Source organism: Sapajus apella, unplaced genomic scaffold, assembly GCF_009761245.1.
Source record: "Sapajus apella isolate SASKATOON/1434 unplaced genomic scaffold, GSC_monkey_1.0 scaffold1, whole genome shotgun sequence".
NCBI classification, from domain to species: Eukaryota; Metazoa; Chordata; class Mammalia; order Primates; family Cebidae; genus Sapajus; species Sapajus apella.
The window spans coordinates 56,492,356-56,514,380 of record NW_022436941.1 but is presented as its reverse complement, the minus strand read 5'-3'; the positions used below and the strand labels follow the sequence as shown (position 1 = coordinate 56,514,380).

Here is a 22,025-nt window from a genome sequence, read left to right as displayed (position 1 = left end):
GAACAGTGGAATCCCTCCCCCCAACCTTGCAAAGGATCTATAAGACAAACCTTTTCCATGTAATCTCATAAATGTGGGCCTCTCTGGTTGAGATGGGCATCACAAGGCCCTACAGAGCTCTAGGAGGTCAACTGAACATAGTTTAAAAATCACTGTTCTGAGACATACACCAGAAACTCTGTCACTATCCTGATAAATATTCTGTCTCCTCTTAATTCCCTTTTCTTAATCTTTTCTAGCAGGAAGAAGTAAAGTGTGAGGAGAAAGTTTAGCTCTGTTCTGTTGATAAAGTTCTTTGTGGCTTCTGCCTTTCCACATTAATTATTTCATTTCTTTTCCCAGCAGTCATAGAGTATTAGTTAAGCATATGGACTATACCTCTTACACTGTGTCACTTAACCTTTCTGTGCCTCAGGTATCCTCATCAGTAAATGGAAGTAAGTCATCTTCAGCCCTGGGTTCTTTTGTGGGTTAAATACATATTGAGAACTTAGCTTGGTGCCTGGTCTACAGTAAATGCCCAGCTATGTTGACTCTTATCAGTAAACATTTACTTGTCCACAGAATGCCAGGTGTTTCTATCTTCTACGCTGTCTTCTTCACTGTGCTCTTCCAGAAGGCAGGTCCTAGAAAGTATTGGTTTCTGAGAAATTCATGTCTCATCAACTCTTGAGGATTCTCCTAATCTAGTGGTTCTTAACAAGATAGGAGTGAATTTCAGTACTACTATCTTAGAAGTCTTTTTAAACAAACTTATCACTATCTTTCCACCTCTGCCTATATCTATGTCTTTGTCATCTGTATCTATATCTGTGCCCATATCTATCTATCTATCTATATCTACATTTATAGCTACCTATATCTATAGCATGCAATTCTTGTCTGCTCCCTCTTCCATTTCCTTGCGAGTTTCAGACAGTCTGCATTTGGGGTGGGTGTGGAATGTGTGTATTTGCAGCTGCCATCCACTCCTTGCTTCTCTTACTCCTGCTAAGAATGACAATGGTGGCCTGTCGGCAAAGCTTCTGTAAAGCCTAAGATCTAACTTTCTTTTTCTTAGTGATTTTATTTCTTCTGAAACATAGTTATATAAATTGGATGGAATAGAATGGGGGCCATTTTTACCTATCATGTCATGTAAAGGTGCCATGAAAAGGCTTTGATGTTGCTGCATGTTCCTGTATGGGTCTGGAGACAAGAGCCAACCTGCCTGAGTTTAATCTCATGGTCACCACCTAACAACCATGTGACTTGGGTCAACCTATGTAATTTCTCCCAATTTAGGAGGTTAATCATTTAAAAAAAATTTTTTTTAAGATGGAGTTTCGCTCTTGTTGCCTAGGCTGGAATGCAATGGTGCAATCTTGGCTCACTGCCACCACAACCTTGGCTCACTGCAACCTCTGCCTCCTGGGTCTAAGCGATTCTCCTCCCTGAGCCTCTCAAGTAGCTGGGTTTTAAGCACCCACCACCACTCCCCGCTAATTTTTGTATTTTTAGTAGAGACGGGGCTTCGCCATGTTGGCCAGGTGGGTTTCAAACCCCTGACCTCAGGTGATCTGCCCGCCTCGGCCTCCCAAAGTGCTGGGATTACAGGCGTGAGTCACCTCACCTGGCTGGTTAACCATCTTTACACCATGTTGTGGTGAGTATTCCATGAGATGACCCAGGTAATGCACTTTTTTTCAATGAGAAATACACATACTAAGTGACTTTAAATGTTAATATTAATTTATTACTATTGTTGTCATTGTTAATTTTGAGGTAACGTTATAGAAGTAATAATCTTAGTATCTTTGTCAACTTAGAGTTGCCTGCTCTGGTTAATAATTTCCAGAATTTAAATTTATCTGTGTTATCAAAGATTTATGGATAAATAACTAGGATTTAATTCTTTTTTTTAGACCTAGAAAAAACAAACCAGGTTATCATAATTATAGAGTGATTAAAGAACAAAACAATGAAATAAAATTAGAATATTTCAGTAATATGTTGAGTGACATTCTTAATATCAACATACTCTCTAGGATTTTAACTATCTTAGAGCTTTGTTTCAAAGGATATGGAGAAACCAAAGCATTAGCACCAGTCATTCTTCTTCATTAGGCTGTAATTATCTACCACTCCTTAATTACTGGAAATGTGCCTTGATGTGGTAAAGGCGTAGAGCTCAACTCTACTTGTCTCTGCTCAGACCACTTCCACTTTGTGGTGAAGCGTAAGGTTAAGTGATTTGTAATTTGTAGAATGACACTGTTAATTTTATACAGTGATAAGGCTAATATCTTCACTTAGTAAAGAAGACATCAAGATAATACCATCACGGGAGACAATCCCAGAGGAAACAGAGGATAAAAAGGGAACTTTGATTTTTTTTACCTAATAAACAATTTGAATCAATAGCCTACAATGGGTCAGGTAATAAGTTGAGTGCTGAAACAAAGCAAAAGATAAATCAAACACAAATGCCCAGGTGGGCAAGGCTGAGGGGAGTGAAGAGAGCACCTGGGCATGATAAGGATGATAAAGAATGGAAAAGGCTGTATCTATTTGGGGAGTACATGCCCCATTCTAACCAGACAGCAGGTACAGGTTTCCAAGGATACAGTCCTGTGAGGGCAAAGGCTGAAAAATAGCAAGCCTTTGGATTTTTCAATAGAGGCTAGAAATGCAATTTTTAACGCAAAATTCTCCTATATTCAAATGCTTGCAATTAAATTTTTTCAAAATCATATGAGAAAAGTAATTCCACATATCAGTGATCAAGGTTCAGACTCTGGGAAGTGAATATGTGACCTCTGCATTTTCCTTTATCCCACCTGTCGGTATTGAGGGTCTTCAAAACTCACACCAGGTCTGTCTCCTACCCTTTGTCTGCATATCCCCCCTCCTAGGTGATCTCATCTGGTCCCATAGTTATAAATACTACTTATGTGCTGACGACTCCAAAACATTCTCGCATTATACTTCTTCCTGAGCATGAAAATAGTAAGCCCATCTTCCTGTTGGTCCTACATTGAATGCCAAATAACTAACTTGAGTCCCCCTCCCTCACCCAAATCTGTTCTCTCAGTCTTTCTCAGTTGAGCTTACGCCTGCATCATCCATCCTTTGGTTCATGCCAAACTCTAGCATCTGAGCTTGATGTGTCTGTTTCCCTTAATTCCCACGTCCAATCTATCAATAATTGCTGCCATTTCTTCCTTCACTTTTTTTTTTTTCCAGATTGGTTCATCTCCATCTTTTTCTATTGCTATCATCCTGGTCCCTGCCACCATGATTTCTTACTTGAACTATCTCAAGATCCTCCTAAAAGGTAGACTCGCCTTTCCTCTTGGCATACCATAATCCATTATTCACATGGTCTTTTATAAATGTGAAGCATATTATGTCACCCCTTGCTCAAACCTTTTAAACATTTTCAAATGATTTTGAATGAAGCCTGAACTCTGTACTCTGGACCACTTATACAGTACTGTGGTCTGCCTCCTGCCTACTTCCTGCTACCACAACCTCCTCTCTGACAGGCTGCAGTCTGTTGGACTTCTTTTGGTTTGAAAGCAACAAGCTTATTCCAGTCTCAGGGAATTTGTATTGTTTTGCTTTTTCTACCTGGAATGCTCTGCCTGGTTTTTGATGTTAACTGTCTCCCACTCATTATTCAGGTCTCAGCTTGAGGTTCATGCTTAGAGGGCACCTCCCCATACTCGTCCTCAATAGCAAATGAACACCACTGAATCCACTGCACCCTCAGTACTGTCTCTCATAATCTTTTTTCCCTTAAAAACACTTTTTTATTTTTTTTAGCTCAAGTCTCACTGTATTGCCAAAGCTGGAATGCAGTGGTGCAATTTTGGCTAACTGTAATCTCCGCCTCCTGCCTCAGCCTCCCAAGCAGCTGAGACTACAGGCATGCTAATTTTTGTATTTTTAGTAGAGACGGGGTTTCACCATGTTGGCCAGGCTGGTCTTGAACTCCTGACCTCAAGTGATCTGCCTGCCTTGGCCTCCCAAAGTGCTGGGATTATAGGTGTGAGGCACCATGGCTGGCCAAAAAAACACTTTTGTATTTATTGTTTATATGGACATTTGTTTCATTTATTTATTCAATTGTATAAATAGGCCAAATAATGAGTTATAAGAAAAAAGACTGAAGTTCAAGAAGCTGAATTTTGGAACACATTTTGATTTTAATGTATTGTAGGAAGTCTATAAAATGCTGTTACTTTATACATCTGTTAGAATGAGGTATTCTGTTTATATGGAAACATTTAAATGAAGCATTAACTATCTAATCAGCTTTTCAGTGCTTTGGAACTTTAAGGTATTAATTAAAACCCTTTGTTAACGATTGTAATAAAAGACAAAGTAAAATGAGGACATAAAAATAATCATATGTAGATTTTTGTAGATTTAATGCCTGACAGCATAATTGACAACACTTTTCAAGAGAAAGTAAGAAGTAATTGTTCATAACCCATATAATACTGGAGAAGAAAATTTGAAAATTTAAAACTTTGTAATTTACCTCTCTGTGCTGAAGAAAGCAAAAAGCAAAATAAATAAATAAATAAAAAATAGGGAACAAAAAGCCTTGTATAAGTGTTCATTATTTTTTGCTAGCAACATTATTAGTCACAGATAATCACGAAATCATTCTGAACAAATATTGTCATCTAACAAAAAAATAAATTTATGTCATATAACTTATAATGTGTAAGGCTACATTACACATATCTTTGACTTACATGTCTTTCCTTTCACCTGCTCTTTCTCCACCCTCAGTAACTCTGACCCAAAAAGACAAACATAATTTCCAATGCTTTCCAGGAACAAGCTAAAACAGGGAGGCAAGCAGCATTTCAAATAGAATCAGCTAGATGTGGAAATCTCCTCCCTTCAAAGGTATGTTTTCAAAGGCATTTTTATTTTAAACTTTCAATCCTCTTTAGAAATAAGATAGGACTCTACTTTGTTCCCATTTCTTTGCCTATCTCCACACTTGACTGTAGTAAAATGCTTCTTTTTTTTTTCTTTTTTTTTTTTTGAGACAGAGTCTCTCTCTGTCGCCAGGCGCCAGGCTGGAGTGCAGTGGCACGATCTTGCCTCACTGCAACCTCCACCTCCTGGGTTCAAGCAATTCTCCTGCCTCAGCCTCCCAAGTAGCTGGGACTACAGGCGTGCACCACCACGCACAGCTAATTTTTGTAGTTTTAGTAGAGACAGGGTTTCACCATGCTGGCCAGGATGGTCTCAATCTCCTGACCTTGCGATCCTCCCGCCTTGGCCTCCCAAAGTGCTGGGATTACCGGCGTGAGCCGCCACCCCACCCGGCCTAGTAAAATGCTTCTTGTTTTAAAATATTTCATTCATTTTACACATGATGGATTATGGCCTTTCTGGGTTTTCTAAATCCAAAATGTCTTTTTCTTTTGAGTTGACAATGTTTGGAAAAGGTAGGGAGAATTCTTACTTATTTTGTTCAATACACACCACAGCACAATCCCTGAGCATGTAAAAAGTTATTTCATACACCTTAGACATGTGGTGACTAGTCACTGACTAACAATGAAGTCAAGTAACCAACATGCTGAATTAAACCAAGATTAAAATGATACCATTTGTACTGACTACTTGATAATCATTCCTGAAGGCAGACAAGTCTAGGGCTAGTATATTGTGACAACACAAAATACAAAAATATTTTTGAAGTAATTTTATTTCAGATAATTTCCTATGTTTTTAATGTTTTCATTTTGAAATAATATTGCTTTAAAATTTTTATTTCTTCCCTAGATACTATTAGTTTGATAACGTCTTTATTGTATATTCTAATTTCTTAGCATTTTGGTGATTGCATTCCAAAGACCCTTCTAAAATGGTAATTTTCCACTTTCCACTTCAAATAAAGAGCATAGTCAATAAAGAAATCTAAAGCTATTATATCTTGATATTTGGTAAAATGAGAGAATCATCATATTGAAATCACTGTAACACTAAGCCATTAAGCTATAGTCAGTGCTTTAGCTGAGTCAAGATTCTTGCAGAGCTGCAACCAAAGAGAAAGACCTCACTATTTAATGGGGTTTTCTTGGCATTTGAGAGAGTTTCCAAATAATCATTGGCTTCACACATACTCTGATGATTTCAGCACAAAGGATGGAACAGAGAAAGCAACGTTGGTTTAGTATGAATTTGTTGCTACCTGAAAAGATTATTCAATATAAGCTTTATATCTGGAAATATTATAGAACTGTATAGTTTTAATAGATAGTTATTCTTAACATAGAATTCAGCTTTCTACATTTTCAATTATCAAGTTTAGAAATAGTCTGAAGATGTATTTTATGAGTTCAGCTCTATTAAGTGATTAAAAATTTAATGGCTATGGTTCAAAGTTCTAAATAGTAAGTTCTTTTAGATTGGTAACTACTCTTTTCTCTACGTTTTCACCTTTATTTAACACTTATTTTATTTTTTCTTGCTTGCTTGTTGTCTTGATAATATTGTCAGCAAGCACATTGAGGAGATGGTCTATATTTCCACAGAGAATAACCCAATGTTTTGCATGGAGGTGGCCAATGTTCAGCAAATGCCTGAATTCAGTTTTCTCAAAAGGACACACAAATGCAAAGAAGACTAGGACATGGACTAGCAATTATGCATACTGACAGAAGCAAAGTTGGTAAGAAAATAATATATTTCTGTTACCATGATTAATAGCTCTTTATTCTTAGTAATGACTGTTTCTCTCGCTAGACTATAAGCTTGTTGAAAGCAGAGACTGTATGTTTTTGTCACTGCATCTCTAATGCCTCTACATAAGTACCTAACATATTTGTTGAATAAGTGAGTTGTCTGTAGGTGTATATATGCATGAGTGTAATATGAGTTTTTTTACATATGTATGTATATTCCTACATATATACTATTGTTCTTTGCTTTTGAGCTCATTTATTATATCAATATGGTGATATGCTAAGTTTGGTCAAATGGCAAGCCTATGTTTAATGCAGTACGTTCTTATTGTCATTTTTTGTTTCATGCCCCCCTGGGAAATTGAAACAAAGTTTTAGATTTAGTTATCTAATATGGATGATATGCTAATTTTTATAATTCCATGATGGAATTCTCTGATGTTTATAGCTATTAGCTTTTAGATAGGATATTAACAGTGTATGTGTGTATATATATATATATATATATATATATGTATATATATATATATATTTCCACCTGTGATTTATAAAATATTTGTATATATTTTTCCCGGCATTTGTAGATTTTGCATTGGTGGCTGCCAATAACATATTCTGCCTCAAAAAGATACAAGTGAATTGATTTAACTTTTCCAAACAGACTCAGAGAGTTCACATGAGTTTTAGGTGGGAGAGAGAAAATTAAGACAAGAGTAACCCGTATCCAGTTCTCCCATTAAACTTTGGCTCTGCAGATGGTTTGTGATCATACATTATTAAATTTGCCCACTCCTTGTGATACATTCTGTATCACCAAATCCCAACTCTGCAGTTATTACATAAGGAACAGGATAGTATTGCAGTGACCAAACGTAAATCCAATACTCTTCAAAGATGCACAAATGCATGAGGAAAATTGCTGCACTGTCTTTGGTGGACTCTGCTGGAGTATCAGATGCTGCATGCTGTGTAGGAGCCATGCACAAGACCAAACAAAATTTGTTCCCCAAATGCACAGTTCTCTTATTCATCTGCTGCTTCTTATTTCATGAATTGAAAATATTTTCCTGGGATTTGGAAAGACTGAATCAGACTTGATTAGAAAACAACAACAACAACAAAAAAACTGGATTTGGTCCTGGATTTATTTAGCAAACATATATTGATCACCTACTATGTGCCAGTTACTGGGTTTATGTGACTGGGATGCATCAAAGATTCCTGCCTTCATGAAGCTGTTGAATATTCTAGAGGTAGAGACAGAAGACAAACAATTACATAAAAATAAGTTGAGTATACAGTCAGTGTTACAGAGAGAAAGAAAAGAAGGGTGAGAGATATTAGGGTACCAGAAGGGGACGATTGCAGTAGTCAGGATGACTTCATTAAAAAGGTAAGAAATTAGCCCAGAAAAGGAAGGGGTTAAACAGATAAACGAACTTTTATCAGCCAGGTAGCCTGGGACAAGCAATGCAAAGCGCTGAGTCTTGATCTCTTCATTTGTGAATTGGAAGAGTGGTCTAGACAATCTCTACCAAAGTCCTTTTAAGTTCTTAAAATTGTGTGAGCTATGATTTAGCTTACGCCAACATTATGGAGTGAAAGCAGTCATCTAGTTCGTTAAGTGCATGCAATGTGCCATGTGCTGCTAAATGCCAGCGATATCACAGCATTTAACAAATGCTCATTATGGTAGTGACAATTTAGAAGTATCTTGGCTGGGTGCAGTGGCTCACACCTGTAATCCCAGTGCTTTGGGAGGCCGAGGCAGGTGGATGACCTGAGGTCAGGAGTTCGAGACCAGCCTGATCAGCATGGAGAAACCCCATCTCTACTAAATATCCGAAATTAGTCAGGTGTGGTGGCGCATGCCCATAGTCCCAGCTACTTAGGAGGCTGAGGCAGGAGAATCGCTTGAACCCAGGAGGCGGAGGTTGCGGTGAGCCAAGATGGCACATTGCACTCCAGCCTGGGCAACAAGAGCAAAACTCCATCTCAAAAAAAAAAAAAAAAAAGGAAGTATCTCATTGCATCTTTCATTCATTTGTTCACTCACTTATTCAACAAACATATATCAAGCACCTGCTATGTGTCTGGCACTGCTATATAATTGGAGTTAGTTACAAAGCTGAGAGACAATCTGATGAGGGAGGGAGGCATGTTAGCAGGAAGCCCATGTGAGGACTGAGCCAGATTTGAAGAAGGGGAGGAGGGTTCAGGAGACACACCAGGCACGGGAACGGGGAAGCTGAGAGAGGACTGTGCACTTCTGCCAGCGGTTCTGGATGGACATTATTTTTTTCTACTTACAGACATAAACCTCTGGCAATTTCTTCTTTAAGCAAATCTACTTGTTTTATTTGTTGACAAAAGTGCAATTACTTTTACTTATTAAGGAGAAGGGCACAATTTTCACTTCTGGGATTTCCTCTTGTTCTTCTTTACAAAAATTTAAAGTAGTGGATCTGTTTTCACATAGTAAGTATATTAAGGGAAAATATTACTTATGTTTGGAAAACTTTAGTTTCTACCAGGAAAGTAAAAATGATAAGATAATATTTAATATGAATGGGGAGGCCGGGTGCAGTGGCTCACACCTGTAATGCTGGCACTTTGGGAGGCTGAGGTGGGCTAATCACCTGAGGTCAGGAGTTGAGACCAGCCTGGCCAACATTGCAAAGCCCTGTCTCTATTACATATTTGTAATATACATATATGTAATATACATATGTCTCTATTCCATAGAGACATATGTATTTCTATTACATATGTCTCTATTACATATGTATATTACATATACATAAACAAATTCTGTGTTTCTATTAAAAACACAGAAATTAGCTAGGCATAGTGGCAGGCACCTGTAATCCCAGTTACTTGGGAGGCTGAGGTAGAAGTATCACTTGAACTTGGGAGGTGGAGGTTGCAGTGAGCCGAGATTGAGCCATTACACTCCAGCTTGGGTGACAGAGTGAGACTCCATCTCAAAAATAATAATAACAATAATAATAATATGAATGAGGAAATTATAAATTGTAAAATTAAAGAAGGCAAAGAAAGGAACTTATAAGATGTTTACTTCATTAGAACTAAGGCGATGACATGGTTCTGTTAACAAATGTACTTTGAAAAGTGTGATCTTTTTTTTTTTGACCAGTATTTGTAGTCTGTTTTCTGTTTAAAAATCAATTTTCCATAACAGGGAGGAAGCAATAAACATAATGATAACAACTACCTGGATAGCTTATTGGCTCTTGGGAACCAGGCACTGTACTAAGCACTTTCTACATATTATCTCATTTAATTCTCACAAAGCTCTATGGAATAAGCAGGCAGTAAGCCCAATTTTACAGATGAGGTAACTGGGATTTAGAGAGATTAACTAAATTTTCCAAGGTCCAAGCTAGTTAGTGGCATTACAGGAAAGACTCAAACTTGTTATCAGAAGACCTCTGCTTGAACACCACAGGCAGGAAGCACTGACTCTGACCTTGAGAAGGTCAAGCAGCTATTGGTTAATGGGCAAGTGGTCATAAAATGTCTCTGCTATCTGTAAATGTCTTCTAGAAAGTTGTATTTAAAAAAAATACATTCATCATCTCTGAAATTCTACTCATAGTTGAAAGTCTACACAAAAGTTTTTGGACCTGATACAAATATTATAAATACTATTCTTTCTGGGTGATTTGGTTCTCCATATAAAACTCTTCCTAATGGTCTCAAGTTTCAAAGGATTTAAAAGTAAACTAGCCACATTGTGACATGAGGAACAAAATCCATTGGTTTAGAGTATAGAGAGGGTATTAACAGTGAACCCTCTTCCTGTAGAAGTATTTGAGAAAATAACTATTGCTTACATTCAGGACAGTGTGTTATATACAAGCTAACATCTTGATTGCATCTTTTTAGTGGACTGTGGATAAATGAAGTTTGCTTTCCTGTATGACCAAATTATTTCAATGAAAAGTTAAAGGAAATAGATTAGTACATGTGAAATTTGTATCTAAAGCTAAGTCTTTCTCCGTGGGGAGCTGGGAGAGATTTATTTTCCATTACCAGAAAAATGTTTTTCACTACAAATACTTTGCATAGGGTCCACACTTGCTATTTTCTTTCCCGGCCATCTGCCTTTTTTTTCTTTTTTTTTTTTTTTAATCCAGATTAAATTTTTTTTGTGTGTGCCTATATCTCTATAAAATCGTGTGCAACAAAACTATGAGGAAGCCTTCAGAAAAACAATTAGCTAACTCATAAACATGGAACTCAAAAATGTATCATTAACATGTTGAATGTCTGTATCAAGGCAGCCAAGAAGAATTGGAGGATGATTTGCACTATTTTTCCAATATCGTTCAGACCTTGGGAACTTGGAGTACAAAAATAGAAATTTTATCAAAAATGGGAGAGAGGGAAGATGCTTTTACAGTAACATGAATTTTCAACTATTTTCTGTCACTAACAGAAGCTCATACTGCTTATCAGTACCATTCAAGAATTTCAGATTGAGATAGCTAATTTAACCATCTGACTAAATTGTTCAAAAAAATCTGCTAGGATTTCAGCTCCCTAAAATTCCTTCTGGGCTATGTTTTATAAATCAAAGTTTTAAATATAAGAAAATATGCAGTATTTCAAGTAAGTAACGAAGCAAGTAAGTAATCTGCTTTGTTGATTCTTGTGCTATCTGATTTATTTTTGCATTGTAAAAGACAACTGGAATTATGGCAGGTCACTTGGAAGCAGTTTCTCTGAAGGACTATGAGATTTGAAAATTCAATCTGAATGCTATAACAAAAAAATATTATTGGGGAAAAAAGTAATGAGAACAGTATTTGGTTTATGGACATAACATCATAATCCTATGACCCAAATCACATTTCAGCATTAAATTTCCACAAGCCAAATATAGCTCTATTACTTGAAAGCTCTTTAGCAACTCTTCGAGGCAAGCCTGCACTTTCTAAGAATATGAATTTACAATTAAAATGAAGTGGACTATCGAGCCTTTTTAAAAATTTGGACAGTGTATGCAAATACGCTGATAATTCTGATACTCTTGGTCAGAAATTCCTTTGCACTAAGTTTCAATAGAGGAGATGAGAATGGGAAAGCTGAGGTAACAGAAGTTTTTCTCGCTAACTTAAGTCTGACTTATAGGAGTAATTTTTCAAATGTTAGCACATTTAAAAAATACTATTCTCATACTCTGAGTGCAATTTTGATTAAATGGTTTGTACACAGTTTATAATACAACTTTGGTATCTGTCATCTAATAACTTGAAACCACAGCTTAAGTTTATATTGCATTGGATGTAAAACTGGTATCATTGATAATTACTAGGTATTACTTTTTTGGCTGAACCGAATTCTGTCACTAGAAAGTAAAAGGGTATTATTCTTCATTAGAAATCTCTATGTGTAAATATCATATGGTCATCGGAAACAGCTCTGATTCTACTACATATTAAGGAAACAGCTGAGTCAGCAGCTTGCAGAGTAAAATTATGATTATACAATTTCTTTTCTCAGTTCAACAGAGAAAAACTAAAGCTGTTGGAAGCAAACAAAACTAAAAGAGATGTGTCTAAAATAGCTAGACGTAGACAAATTCAGAATTCTATTTTGGTAGTCATAGTATGTACAGGAAAATACTTCTAGATAGATTTACACTATGATTTGACCTTCACAAGTCATACTTTTCACAGTGAATGCAGTTTACTGAGACTATACTTTTGACCTTGAAGATACAACTTAGAGTTTTATGTCTCTTAGCAAACTTATCATGCCTCTGTTACCACAACTGAGTTTATCTAAAATTATCATCATGTGTTTAAACTGTTCTATATTCCTGTTTTAATTATTCAGCATCCAAGGACAAGGAGAGAACAGTTCCTCTTATTGCATAAGTCTCAGCTTTCTTAATGCAGGATGTCCCTCATCTGAAGCTGGGACTGAGGAAAGAGCTGCATTATACTGCAGCCTCAAACCTTGCTACAGCTTTCAGGCTTAGCATTCAGCTGAGCTGAACAGAAATGTGCAGGGGCAATGTATTGGTCTATAGGAGCTAAGGCTTTACTTAGGAGAAGGAGATTGTAATAGGGTAAGCTCCTTTCTCCTGTTCAATAGCTTGTTTAATTTTCATTTTATTTATATTGCTTCTCTTAATGATTAAACAATTTACTCTAACAAAATAACCTTGTATCCTGTTTTACTTTCTATTTCCTCCCTCTGACTTGCATTTAAATGAACTTTATGCCCTTCATTTTTCTTGAAGATAGCGACTGCACTTAACAGCCTTGAACGATTATACCAATTCACTGCAGCTGGACATTCTTAAGCTACTCAACTTTAATTGTCCCCAATTCTTAACTCTACTGTAATTCAATAGTATTCAAAAGCCAGGGAACACTTTAACCAATTAGCAGAAAGGAAAAGAAAAAGTCAATGAAGCAGAACTAAAATTAAGAAACACTAACCCAGCATCTCGAATCTAAGTAACTTGAAATTAATTAGACTTTGATAAGAGAAGCTGCGTTTCCTTACCTTGAATGTGAATAACTCTGTCATGATACAGAGTATAGTTGTCTGATTGACGATCAGCCCAGCAGATTGAAATCAGCACCAGAAGAAGTAGACTCCTCATCTTTATAGCCCAAAGAATCTTCTTCACTGTGAGAGCATCACATACAAAGAGGCTTGTGAGATTTGGAACCCTTTGGAGTGTTGCACTGCACAACTTATTACCGCCTTATCATCATAGAATGGGTCTGTAAAAATATTTAACCCAATCTGTTCAGAAAGTGACTGTGGCTGTCTTTGAGAGCTGAAGACGGCAGCTTTGAACAATTCCAGCTACCATCATGTAGCCAGGGTCCAAATAGTGTTTAACTCTATCTTTGCAGAATTGTAAATCTAGAAATTTAAAACACTGTAGTTTTGATACAGAGAATTACAGCAAGTAACAAAGAGATGTGACAAAAACATAAACAGACTCTTAAAAAAATTTAAGCCTCTGAATTTGCAGCATACGTTAATAAAACAGCAATGTGTTATATCTCTACATGAGAATTTATCACTTGGTCTAATTAGAAACTGAATCTGAAGCCAGGGCAAATAATATTTGCGTGAAACCTGACATCATCATTCATGTCACATTTACATGTGGCTTCCTAAGCAGGTTAGACTTGCTCATTCCAAACAGAAAAGAGGACAAAAAAAAAGTGCCCGATTAAGCAGAAGCAGCACATTTGTTACAGATTCACTTACCATCTTAAATACTGCTTGGGTCTATGGTGAATAGTTGAAAATTATGAACAAACTAGGTTAGAGTTGTGTACGCTACCACTGCAGTCATCCTGATTGATTTTTCATTCATTTCAACCTAAAAGGCTGACGCACCAACTTGGAGTGCCAGGTAGGGTCTCTGCAGTCAGCAGAGCCTCGGCTGCAGGGAACGTCCCTGCCAGCCTCCCAGGGCAATTAGGCAAATGAAAAGCTGAAACAGGCACAGCTCTAGTCCTAAGTGAAAGAGGCAGAACCATCACTTGCCTATCCTTTATTAAAAGACCGATGTGATAAAAGGGGACATAACCTCTTCCCTCCCAAAAGTTGGTCATTGGAAGGACCAAAAGTGATTCTTAGTGATATGAACCTTATAACCTTTGCAGTATTTGCCAGGCAAGACTTTCAGTGGAGCGTCTCGGTTTTAATGTGGGAGCTGACACAAAAATTAATAAGGGCTTTCTTTTTCTCTCATGCACACAGCAGCCTTAACAATACTGGCTATTTTTAAAACTGAAATTGCACAGCACTGGCTTCTCACACTAATTTGTTTTTTCCAAGAAAGCCTGATTCCCTGGAATATTTATTAAAGAGCTCTGAGTCTGTTCCTGGAGGTCCTAGTAGGCAAGCCTCTACTCCAGAACCTAATTCACTTATTCACAGAAGTTCCCCAAGTCTCTTCTGAGTCTAAAATATGTCTCTGCACTTTCCCCTGTGAAAATTCGCACTACTGTGATGCGGGTGGGTTTAGTCTTTCACGTTTGCTTTAAAGTTTTTCTTTTTCTTTCTTATATCACAGAAAGAAGATGGTGGATAAGCAAACAAACTGCAAAATTTACTTGTCCAGGAAACCAAGAATGTTAGCTTCAAAATTATACCTGAATTACAAATCTTATTTTTAGAAGTTCACTTCCCTGTCCCTCTAAGAACACTTTGAAATGCCTATGTGTTTGTTTGTAGTCACTGACTTTTGTCCATAGGATTACAGCTTAAAATATTACCTCTTTTCAGCCCAGGATTGTGCTTTGGGTGAGCAAATATAAAGGTGACCTTTTGGAGTTTGGAATATAATTGAGATAACTGTATACACAAACATGAAACAATAGGCAAACAGTACCAGAGGTGTGAGGTGCTCTCTGCTTGTAACAGGAATCAGAGAAGGGGGCATTGTAAAGGAGAGAGTATAAAGAAAGTGTATAATTTAATAATCAAATACGGGAGATATTGTAGATGAGGTGTCAAGATGAGCAGAAGTGGGCAGTTTGCTAAGTTTTCACATTAGTGTGCATGTATAGTATAATTTATCGGGAGTTACGTATGATACACACACTAGGGTGGAGTTACGCATCCTACCACTTCAGCTGCCTTGAATTTCATTCATTTAAAAAATATATGACATATATATCGATATATCTCCTTTAATTCCCTACCACAGTATTTAAAATTATACCGCTAAAGGTTTATTCTAATGAGTTAAAGTATTGACTGTCCAACAGCCTAATTTAAAATTGCAAACATCCTGAGCGTTTGTGAGGGAGTAGAGGGAATAACCAATAATAAAAATAATTTCTTTCCATGGAGTGTCTACTGTTCGCCAGTACCACGTGAAAGCATTTTGTCTGCAATGGCTCATGCATTCTTTAAAACAACAATGTAAGACAAATATTTCCATTTCTTGGGATACAGACAGTAATCTTGCTGGAAGGTACACACCTAGGAAGTGGCAAAGTTTGTATTTACCTTCAAGCATATTTAATTTGCTCTTTTGTTGCCTTTTTAAATTCAAGTTCCTTAATTTTCAACTACTATAATTTAAAACTTTGACTTGTGTTATATATAAAAATAAATATTTTTCCCAAGATTTACATATTGAAAAGGCAGTCAGATGGTATTTTTCTTAACATGATTTGCCCTACCTCATTTATAATACCACTCTGGCACCGTGAACAAAGTCTTGGTGACTCACGTGTGTGCACACATATACAGAGTATGATACACAAACACAGAAAGATAGATACATACCATCTTTGAAAAATTCAAGTAGGCTGGGGGTGGTGGCTCATGCCTGTAATCCTAGCACTTTGGGAGGCCAAGGCAGGTGGATTGCCTGAGGTCAGGAGTTCGAGACCAGCCTGGTCAGCATGGTGAAACCCTGTCTCTATTAAAAATACAAAAATTAGCCGGGTGTGGTGGCAGACACCTGTAATCCCAGCTCCTCAGGAAGCTGAGGCAGGAGAATCACTTGAATCCGGGAGGCGGAGGTTGCAGTGAGCCGAGATGGCACCATTGCACTCCAGCCTGGGCAACAGAGTAAGACTCCACCCCAACAAAGAAAAAAATAATTCAGGTATATCGGTCAAGTACAGTACTTTGTGATTTGAGGCCTCTATCAGGGAATACTTTGGAGTACCCTGTGCTGGCATCAATGCAATCCAGGTAGGTGAGACTGGAAATTATCTTTGTTACCCTGGCAAGCAAAACAACCATCTCATCGGTAGACATGAAAGTAGAAAAGTGTACTTTAGGGTCACAGTTTTCAGGTGTCTGAGCAATGAGGTATATAAAACAAGGTGCTGCACACCAGACTGAGGCCATTGAGATCAAGGGCTGTGCCAGGGGTTTGTGTGCGGGTCCCAGTAGAAAAGGACAGCTCAGACATGGTAGGTGGTCATGTGAGTGAGCGAATCTGAGTCCTGCTTATTTGCATTTTGTAATCATGCCTCCTCTCAATGTCTAGGTTTTTTAAGGTAAAAATTCGCAGTTTTTGATGTGAGTTAAAATTTAGACAATCTGGGAGACTTTTACACAACCAGCTATTATTAACTCCTGAATTACTGCACTCAGTTCACCTGCAAGTCACACATTGAAGATCTCTTTTCACAGCCTTACAAATCTTGAAGCCCAAGCAGCCAGCTTCAAGATGAATCCAGACTGAAATATCTATGTTCGTAGTCAAAGACAGATGCTAGGAATGTCATTTTACAGTCCTGCTTTGTTGATAATTGAGCCACAGTTTAGAAGCAATATATCTTATTCAACATGAAAGAGTAATAGTTTGATAGAAATGCAGATATACTAATATCAACAGTCTCATACCAAGATGATCAACTGCTATTTCATAAGAGTCTACTACATTATCATTATCATATTAGGTAATGGGGAGACACAACCAAGTGAAAGGCATGTCTGCTGCTTTATGTGCCTTGAGAGCTAACACTGCATACTCCCTGAACTGCTATCACAAGCTAGGCACTGGCCTTCACCCACTGACCTGTTATTTTTCAGAACAACTCAGTTGAGGTATGTTGTTAGACACATTTTACAGTTCTAGAAGTGGAGTCTTAGGGTGGTGAGGTACACAGCATGAACAGCAAAGAGCTGGTAGCCTGGGCAGTGTGACCCCAGAGATGCCTTCTCAACTACCATTATTGTTGTCCTGGGTCCCCTGACGAGTGCTGTCAGTTCTCTCCTAGCCAGTCTTACAACTCCTTCATGGAAGCTGGAATTTTCCTTGTCATATTGCATAGTTCTGTGAAAGTTCAAGCTACCAAGTCAGCTAAAATGCTTTTCTGATGCCCTGGACCGGATGTCCAGCCAAGGACCTTTTCACTGCAGTGAGCTTTCAGTCTGGACATGGGCAGCCTATTGTTCCTCTACCCTTGGCATGTTCCTTTGGCAATCTGACAACCTGGGAAAAAATCATAGACCAGAAGGAAGAAAAGTGAGCGCTATTCTGCATCTCACAACGAATACATCAGTTCTCAATTTTTCACCTACAACATAGAAATAATGACAACTTCTCCCTTTTTTAAAAGTATTCATGAGCAAGTATAAAAACCACAAAGACTGGCCAGGTGCAGTGGCTCATGCCTATAATCCCAGCACTTTGGGAGGCCGAGGCAGGTGGATCACGAGGTCAAGAGATCGAGACCATCCCGGTCAACATGGTGAAACCCTATCTCTACTAAAAACACAAAAATTCGCTGGGCATGGTGGCGCATGCCTGTAGTCCCAGCTACTTGGGAGGCTGAGGCAGGAGAATTGCTTGAATCCAGGAGGCAGAGGTTGCGGTGAGCCGAGATCGCGCCATTGCACTCCAGCCTGGGTAACATGAGTGAAACTCCGTCTCAAAACAAAACAAAACAAAACCCCACAAAGACTAAGGTATTGTTATTAAATTGGTATGAACACCCTCAAACTTGATCGATTGTTATGGATAAATGTGAGAAAAATAGCAATTCAAGGACATCTTCATCTCAGAGACAGATGAAATCCTCCATAAATCTGCTATTTGGAATGAGTTCAGGAGTCACTTCCCAGCAGCGGCAGCACTTGGAAACTGTTAGAGAATGGAAATTCCTGGGCCTCTGATACACAGAATCAGAAATTCTAGGGGAGGGGGCCCAGCCATCAGTGTTTAGCAATCTCCTCCCCCCTCAGTGATCCCAATGTATGCTCAAATTTGAGAACCAGTGGTCTAAGTTTTTAAGATTACTGGGTATTCTTCATCTGTGTGTGGGTTTGAGCTTCTGAGGCTACCCCATTCTTGGAAATAAAGCCCTGCCTATGTTCATTTCTCCTCTCTCCACTTTTCCTCATTTTCCTTTTTATCTACAGTACACATGTGTCTGTGTCTCTGTGTGTGTGTGTTTTAACTAAAAATGTTACTTTAAAACAGTGTAAAGGAATGCATATAACATATTAGTTATTTTCTAAAAATAATAGGCAGATGAGTGTTTTTATTTTACAAACTCTATATATTGTTGCTACATTTGTAAGAATTAAGGCAGATATATATAATCAGAAAGAGTCTCATCCACAAATGGTTAACAACTTACACAATATATTTGTCGTTAACAAAGGTTATTTGCCATATTTTATTTTCTCTAAGGTTAGGATAATTGTCATTTTCCTGACAATCTCAGAAATGTCTAACACTGGCTGTGGACTTTGGATGATTTCAGCAGGACGGTGCAGGTCCCTGAAAGCATCTCTCTGGACCTGCTGTTCTTCTCTGAAGCCAACACGACTGCCCTTATGGGCTCATTATCAAAGGATAATGGAAATTGGGTAGAAATGGAGTAGAAAACAGAAAGAAGATATAGGGGATTTTAAGAGAGGAGAAATAAAGAGGAAGAAAAGACTACTCAAAGATAAGAGGACGGGCAATAAAAAAGTAGCAAAGGAATAATAAATGGTGAATATTTGGCACACTGCCTCTAAGTTTGAAGAAGTCAAACACCATAACAAAATGAAGACTGAATTACAATTCTCAGGTCCAAAAACTTCTTAACATGGCTTCTCTAAGAATAACATTTGTTACAGAATTTAATGTCAAGTTTTTCTTGCAAAGATTTGGCCAGGAATGGAGAAAAAGATTCAGTGGCAGAAAAATGAGCAAGTCAACCATGGACTTCCAGTCTTTTATGGGTGCAATATATACCACCATATTTGAGTGATATAAAGACACATATTTCAGTTTAATATTTATTAGGTTGCCAATGCCTGCAGTTATTGCTAAAGGAATCTCTAAGTATGCCTTAGCCACTTACATAGAAACTGCTTAGATTTAGAGCAAGTCATTTTAAAATGACTGCTTTTTGGAGTATCACTTAGCTGTGAATATTTCCACAATTTGCTTGTGGTTTCTTTTCTAATTAAATATCTCAGAAATCTCATTTAATCATGAATTTGTACCATGCATATAAAACATGGGAGGCAGAACCTAGACTCCTCGTGACTCAGAAACCTGCATTCTTAAATTTATGAATAATTTATATTTCTTTTTCTCCTCCATGTTTTGAAATCAGCCTGTTTCTATCCTGTTTCCCCACCCCCTAAATTTTCAATTATCTTTCTAACATTTCTCTTGTTTTACTTTCATGCTTTTATTTATCCATCACCTCCAAATCTTTCTGGTCCACTCATATAATTCCTTCTTTTCTCTTTTCCCTACATTTCATATTTATTACATTATTTGCTATTTGACGTGGTCATAGGATTACTTATCATCGAACCAGGCACAGAGTAAACAGGATAAATACTACTATACTAGGGAAACAGTAACATGTAAGTTGGAGCTATTCTGGGGATATGGGGAAATTTGGCAATGGGTCCAGTGGAGGAAAGGGAGAATTTAGTTTCATTCTTCATCTACCACTTTTTAGCTGTGTGACTCCTGAAGAAGTCATTCAACTGCTTTAGGGTCAAATATTTTTTATCTGTCAATTAAAAGAGTTGATGTCAAATGTCCAACCTCTATGTTCGTTGTTATTACTATGATTTAATTTTTTTCTTACTGGAGATACCAGATCTTCTACTTAGGATGCATTTTAGGACTGTCCTCGTCAGCAAATAAATTCATGGATTTTCAAAGAAGTAATATCAATAATGCTTGTTTAGTAGAAATTTAATTTACTTACTGTTTTTGGCTGTTGCTTTTTAGTAGCTCTCTCTCAAGGAATATTGACAGAGTTTGGGGCAAACTCAGCAATCCTTCACCTAATGAAGTGCATTTGCTCAAGCTGTTCACTGGTGCCTTAGAACCTGCTTTAGATAATCCTCGAGATGGGGGTTAGACTTCTCCAAAACCAGCTTTTTAAGTGAATTCTGCAGTTGTTTTGTTTGTTTATTGATTTTTCTAAAACAATTATAAAACGCATATCTGAGCAAAAGCACACATTGTATTTTGTGTTTATAATGTTAATGTCTGCAGCCTTTCATCAAATATTTAGGGTATGTGGGGAAAGCAGTACATACACATACTAATAAATGCAAGGACCACATATTTCTTGCCTCTGAGTAACTAAAAGTCTGGAATACCTACAGATAGTATGTAGCATGTTGCTGTAGTATTCTCACTATCTACTCAAAAATTTTTCAGTTATGTGAGACTTCATATAGGTTTTTATGGGCATGTGTTCCATAATTAACAGTCTGTTTCTGGACCAGATGGTAGAGAAAGTTAATAAATAAATATTAAGCAATAAATTTTGATGATGATGGTGACATTAAAAGGAAATAAACCTCTTATTTTTCCCTGTGTTTATCTCTGGAAAACTGATCCTACTTTTTAATGCCGTAAAATCATAATTTTACCATAGAACACTAAAAACTAGACAACCAGTATGAATATTACATTGTGATGCTATTAAAATGCATCTTTCACAGGCTGCAGAAGAGGACATCCATGTTCTATCGCTATACATAAAGATCATCAAAAATAAAATCAGTTCATGAACAATTCTTAAGACAATTAAATCTGTCAGAATATAAATGAGCAATGCTGCCATTTCTCAGGCAAATTCATAATTTCTTTGTGGTTAAATATGCTAAATGCTGCCATGGTATATTGGCTTCATAATAAATACTCTTTAATGGGTATGCTTGTTAGACATACTCATATAGGAGAGACATCATTTTATAGATTCACTCATTCTTGATTCTATGATAAAAAATCTGAGTAGCATCAATAACAAAGCATTATATTAAATAATATAAATTAAACCTTTAAAATATTTTCCTTAATGTATAAAATCAAATGAATCATTATTATCAGTAATAATAAATTAATTTTGAACACTGATAAGGAATTGGCACTAAATTAAGAATTCTACAAAGGTATACATGACTAATTCTCTAGTGAATTGCAATTTAAATAGGATGAACCTAAACGGAGACATTTTAAAGTGATCAGAAGGCCCCTTTTAATCAACTATGTAAAATTTTGTATAAAACATTCTAAAGAAATGTTCTGGGACTTATCAACAGCTTAGATTGCTATCTCATTGTTTCTTATCAAGCACAAATACAGAAATGAACAAAAACAAATAAAACAGCTCTCATTTAAAATTACTCTTTTATATTATTTTATTTAAATTAATTAATTAATTTTTTATTGAAACAGGGTCTGTCTCTCTCACCAAGGCTGGAGTGCAGTGGTGCGATCACTGCTCACTGCAGCCTGGACACCCTGGGCTCAAGTGATGCTCCCACAGCAGCTCACCAAGTAGCTGGGACCACAGGCATGTGTCACCACACCAGGAT

General features: G+C 37.2%; 1 protein-coding gene across 4 annotated transcripts in view; it reads right to left on the bottom strand.

Annotated features, from left to right (window-relative positions):
* The window catches only part of HAPLN1 (hyaluronan and proteoglycan link protein 1), an 84,565-nt gene that overhangs the window by 22,770 nt on the left and 39,770 nt on the right, over positions 1 to 22,025 (bottom strand). For 2 of the 4 annotated variants that reach the window (XM_032276682.1, XM_032276686.1), the window contains exon 2: positions 13,242 to 13,367. In XM_032276682.1, the coding sequence (XP_032132573.1) occupies positions 13,242 to 13,341 (100 nt within the window). In that variant the 5' untranslated portion in view covers positions 13,342 to 13,367. Of the gene's footprint in view, positions 1 to 13,241; positions 13,368 to 13,964; positions 14,204 to 22,025 lie in introns of those variants that run through there. The other 2 variants (XM_032276685.1, XM_032276675.1) reach the window with 2 other exon arrangements.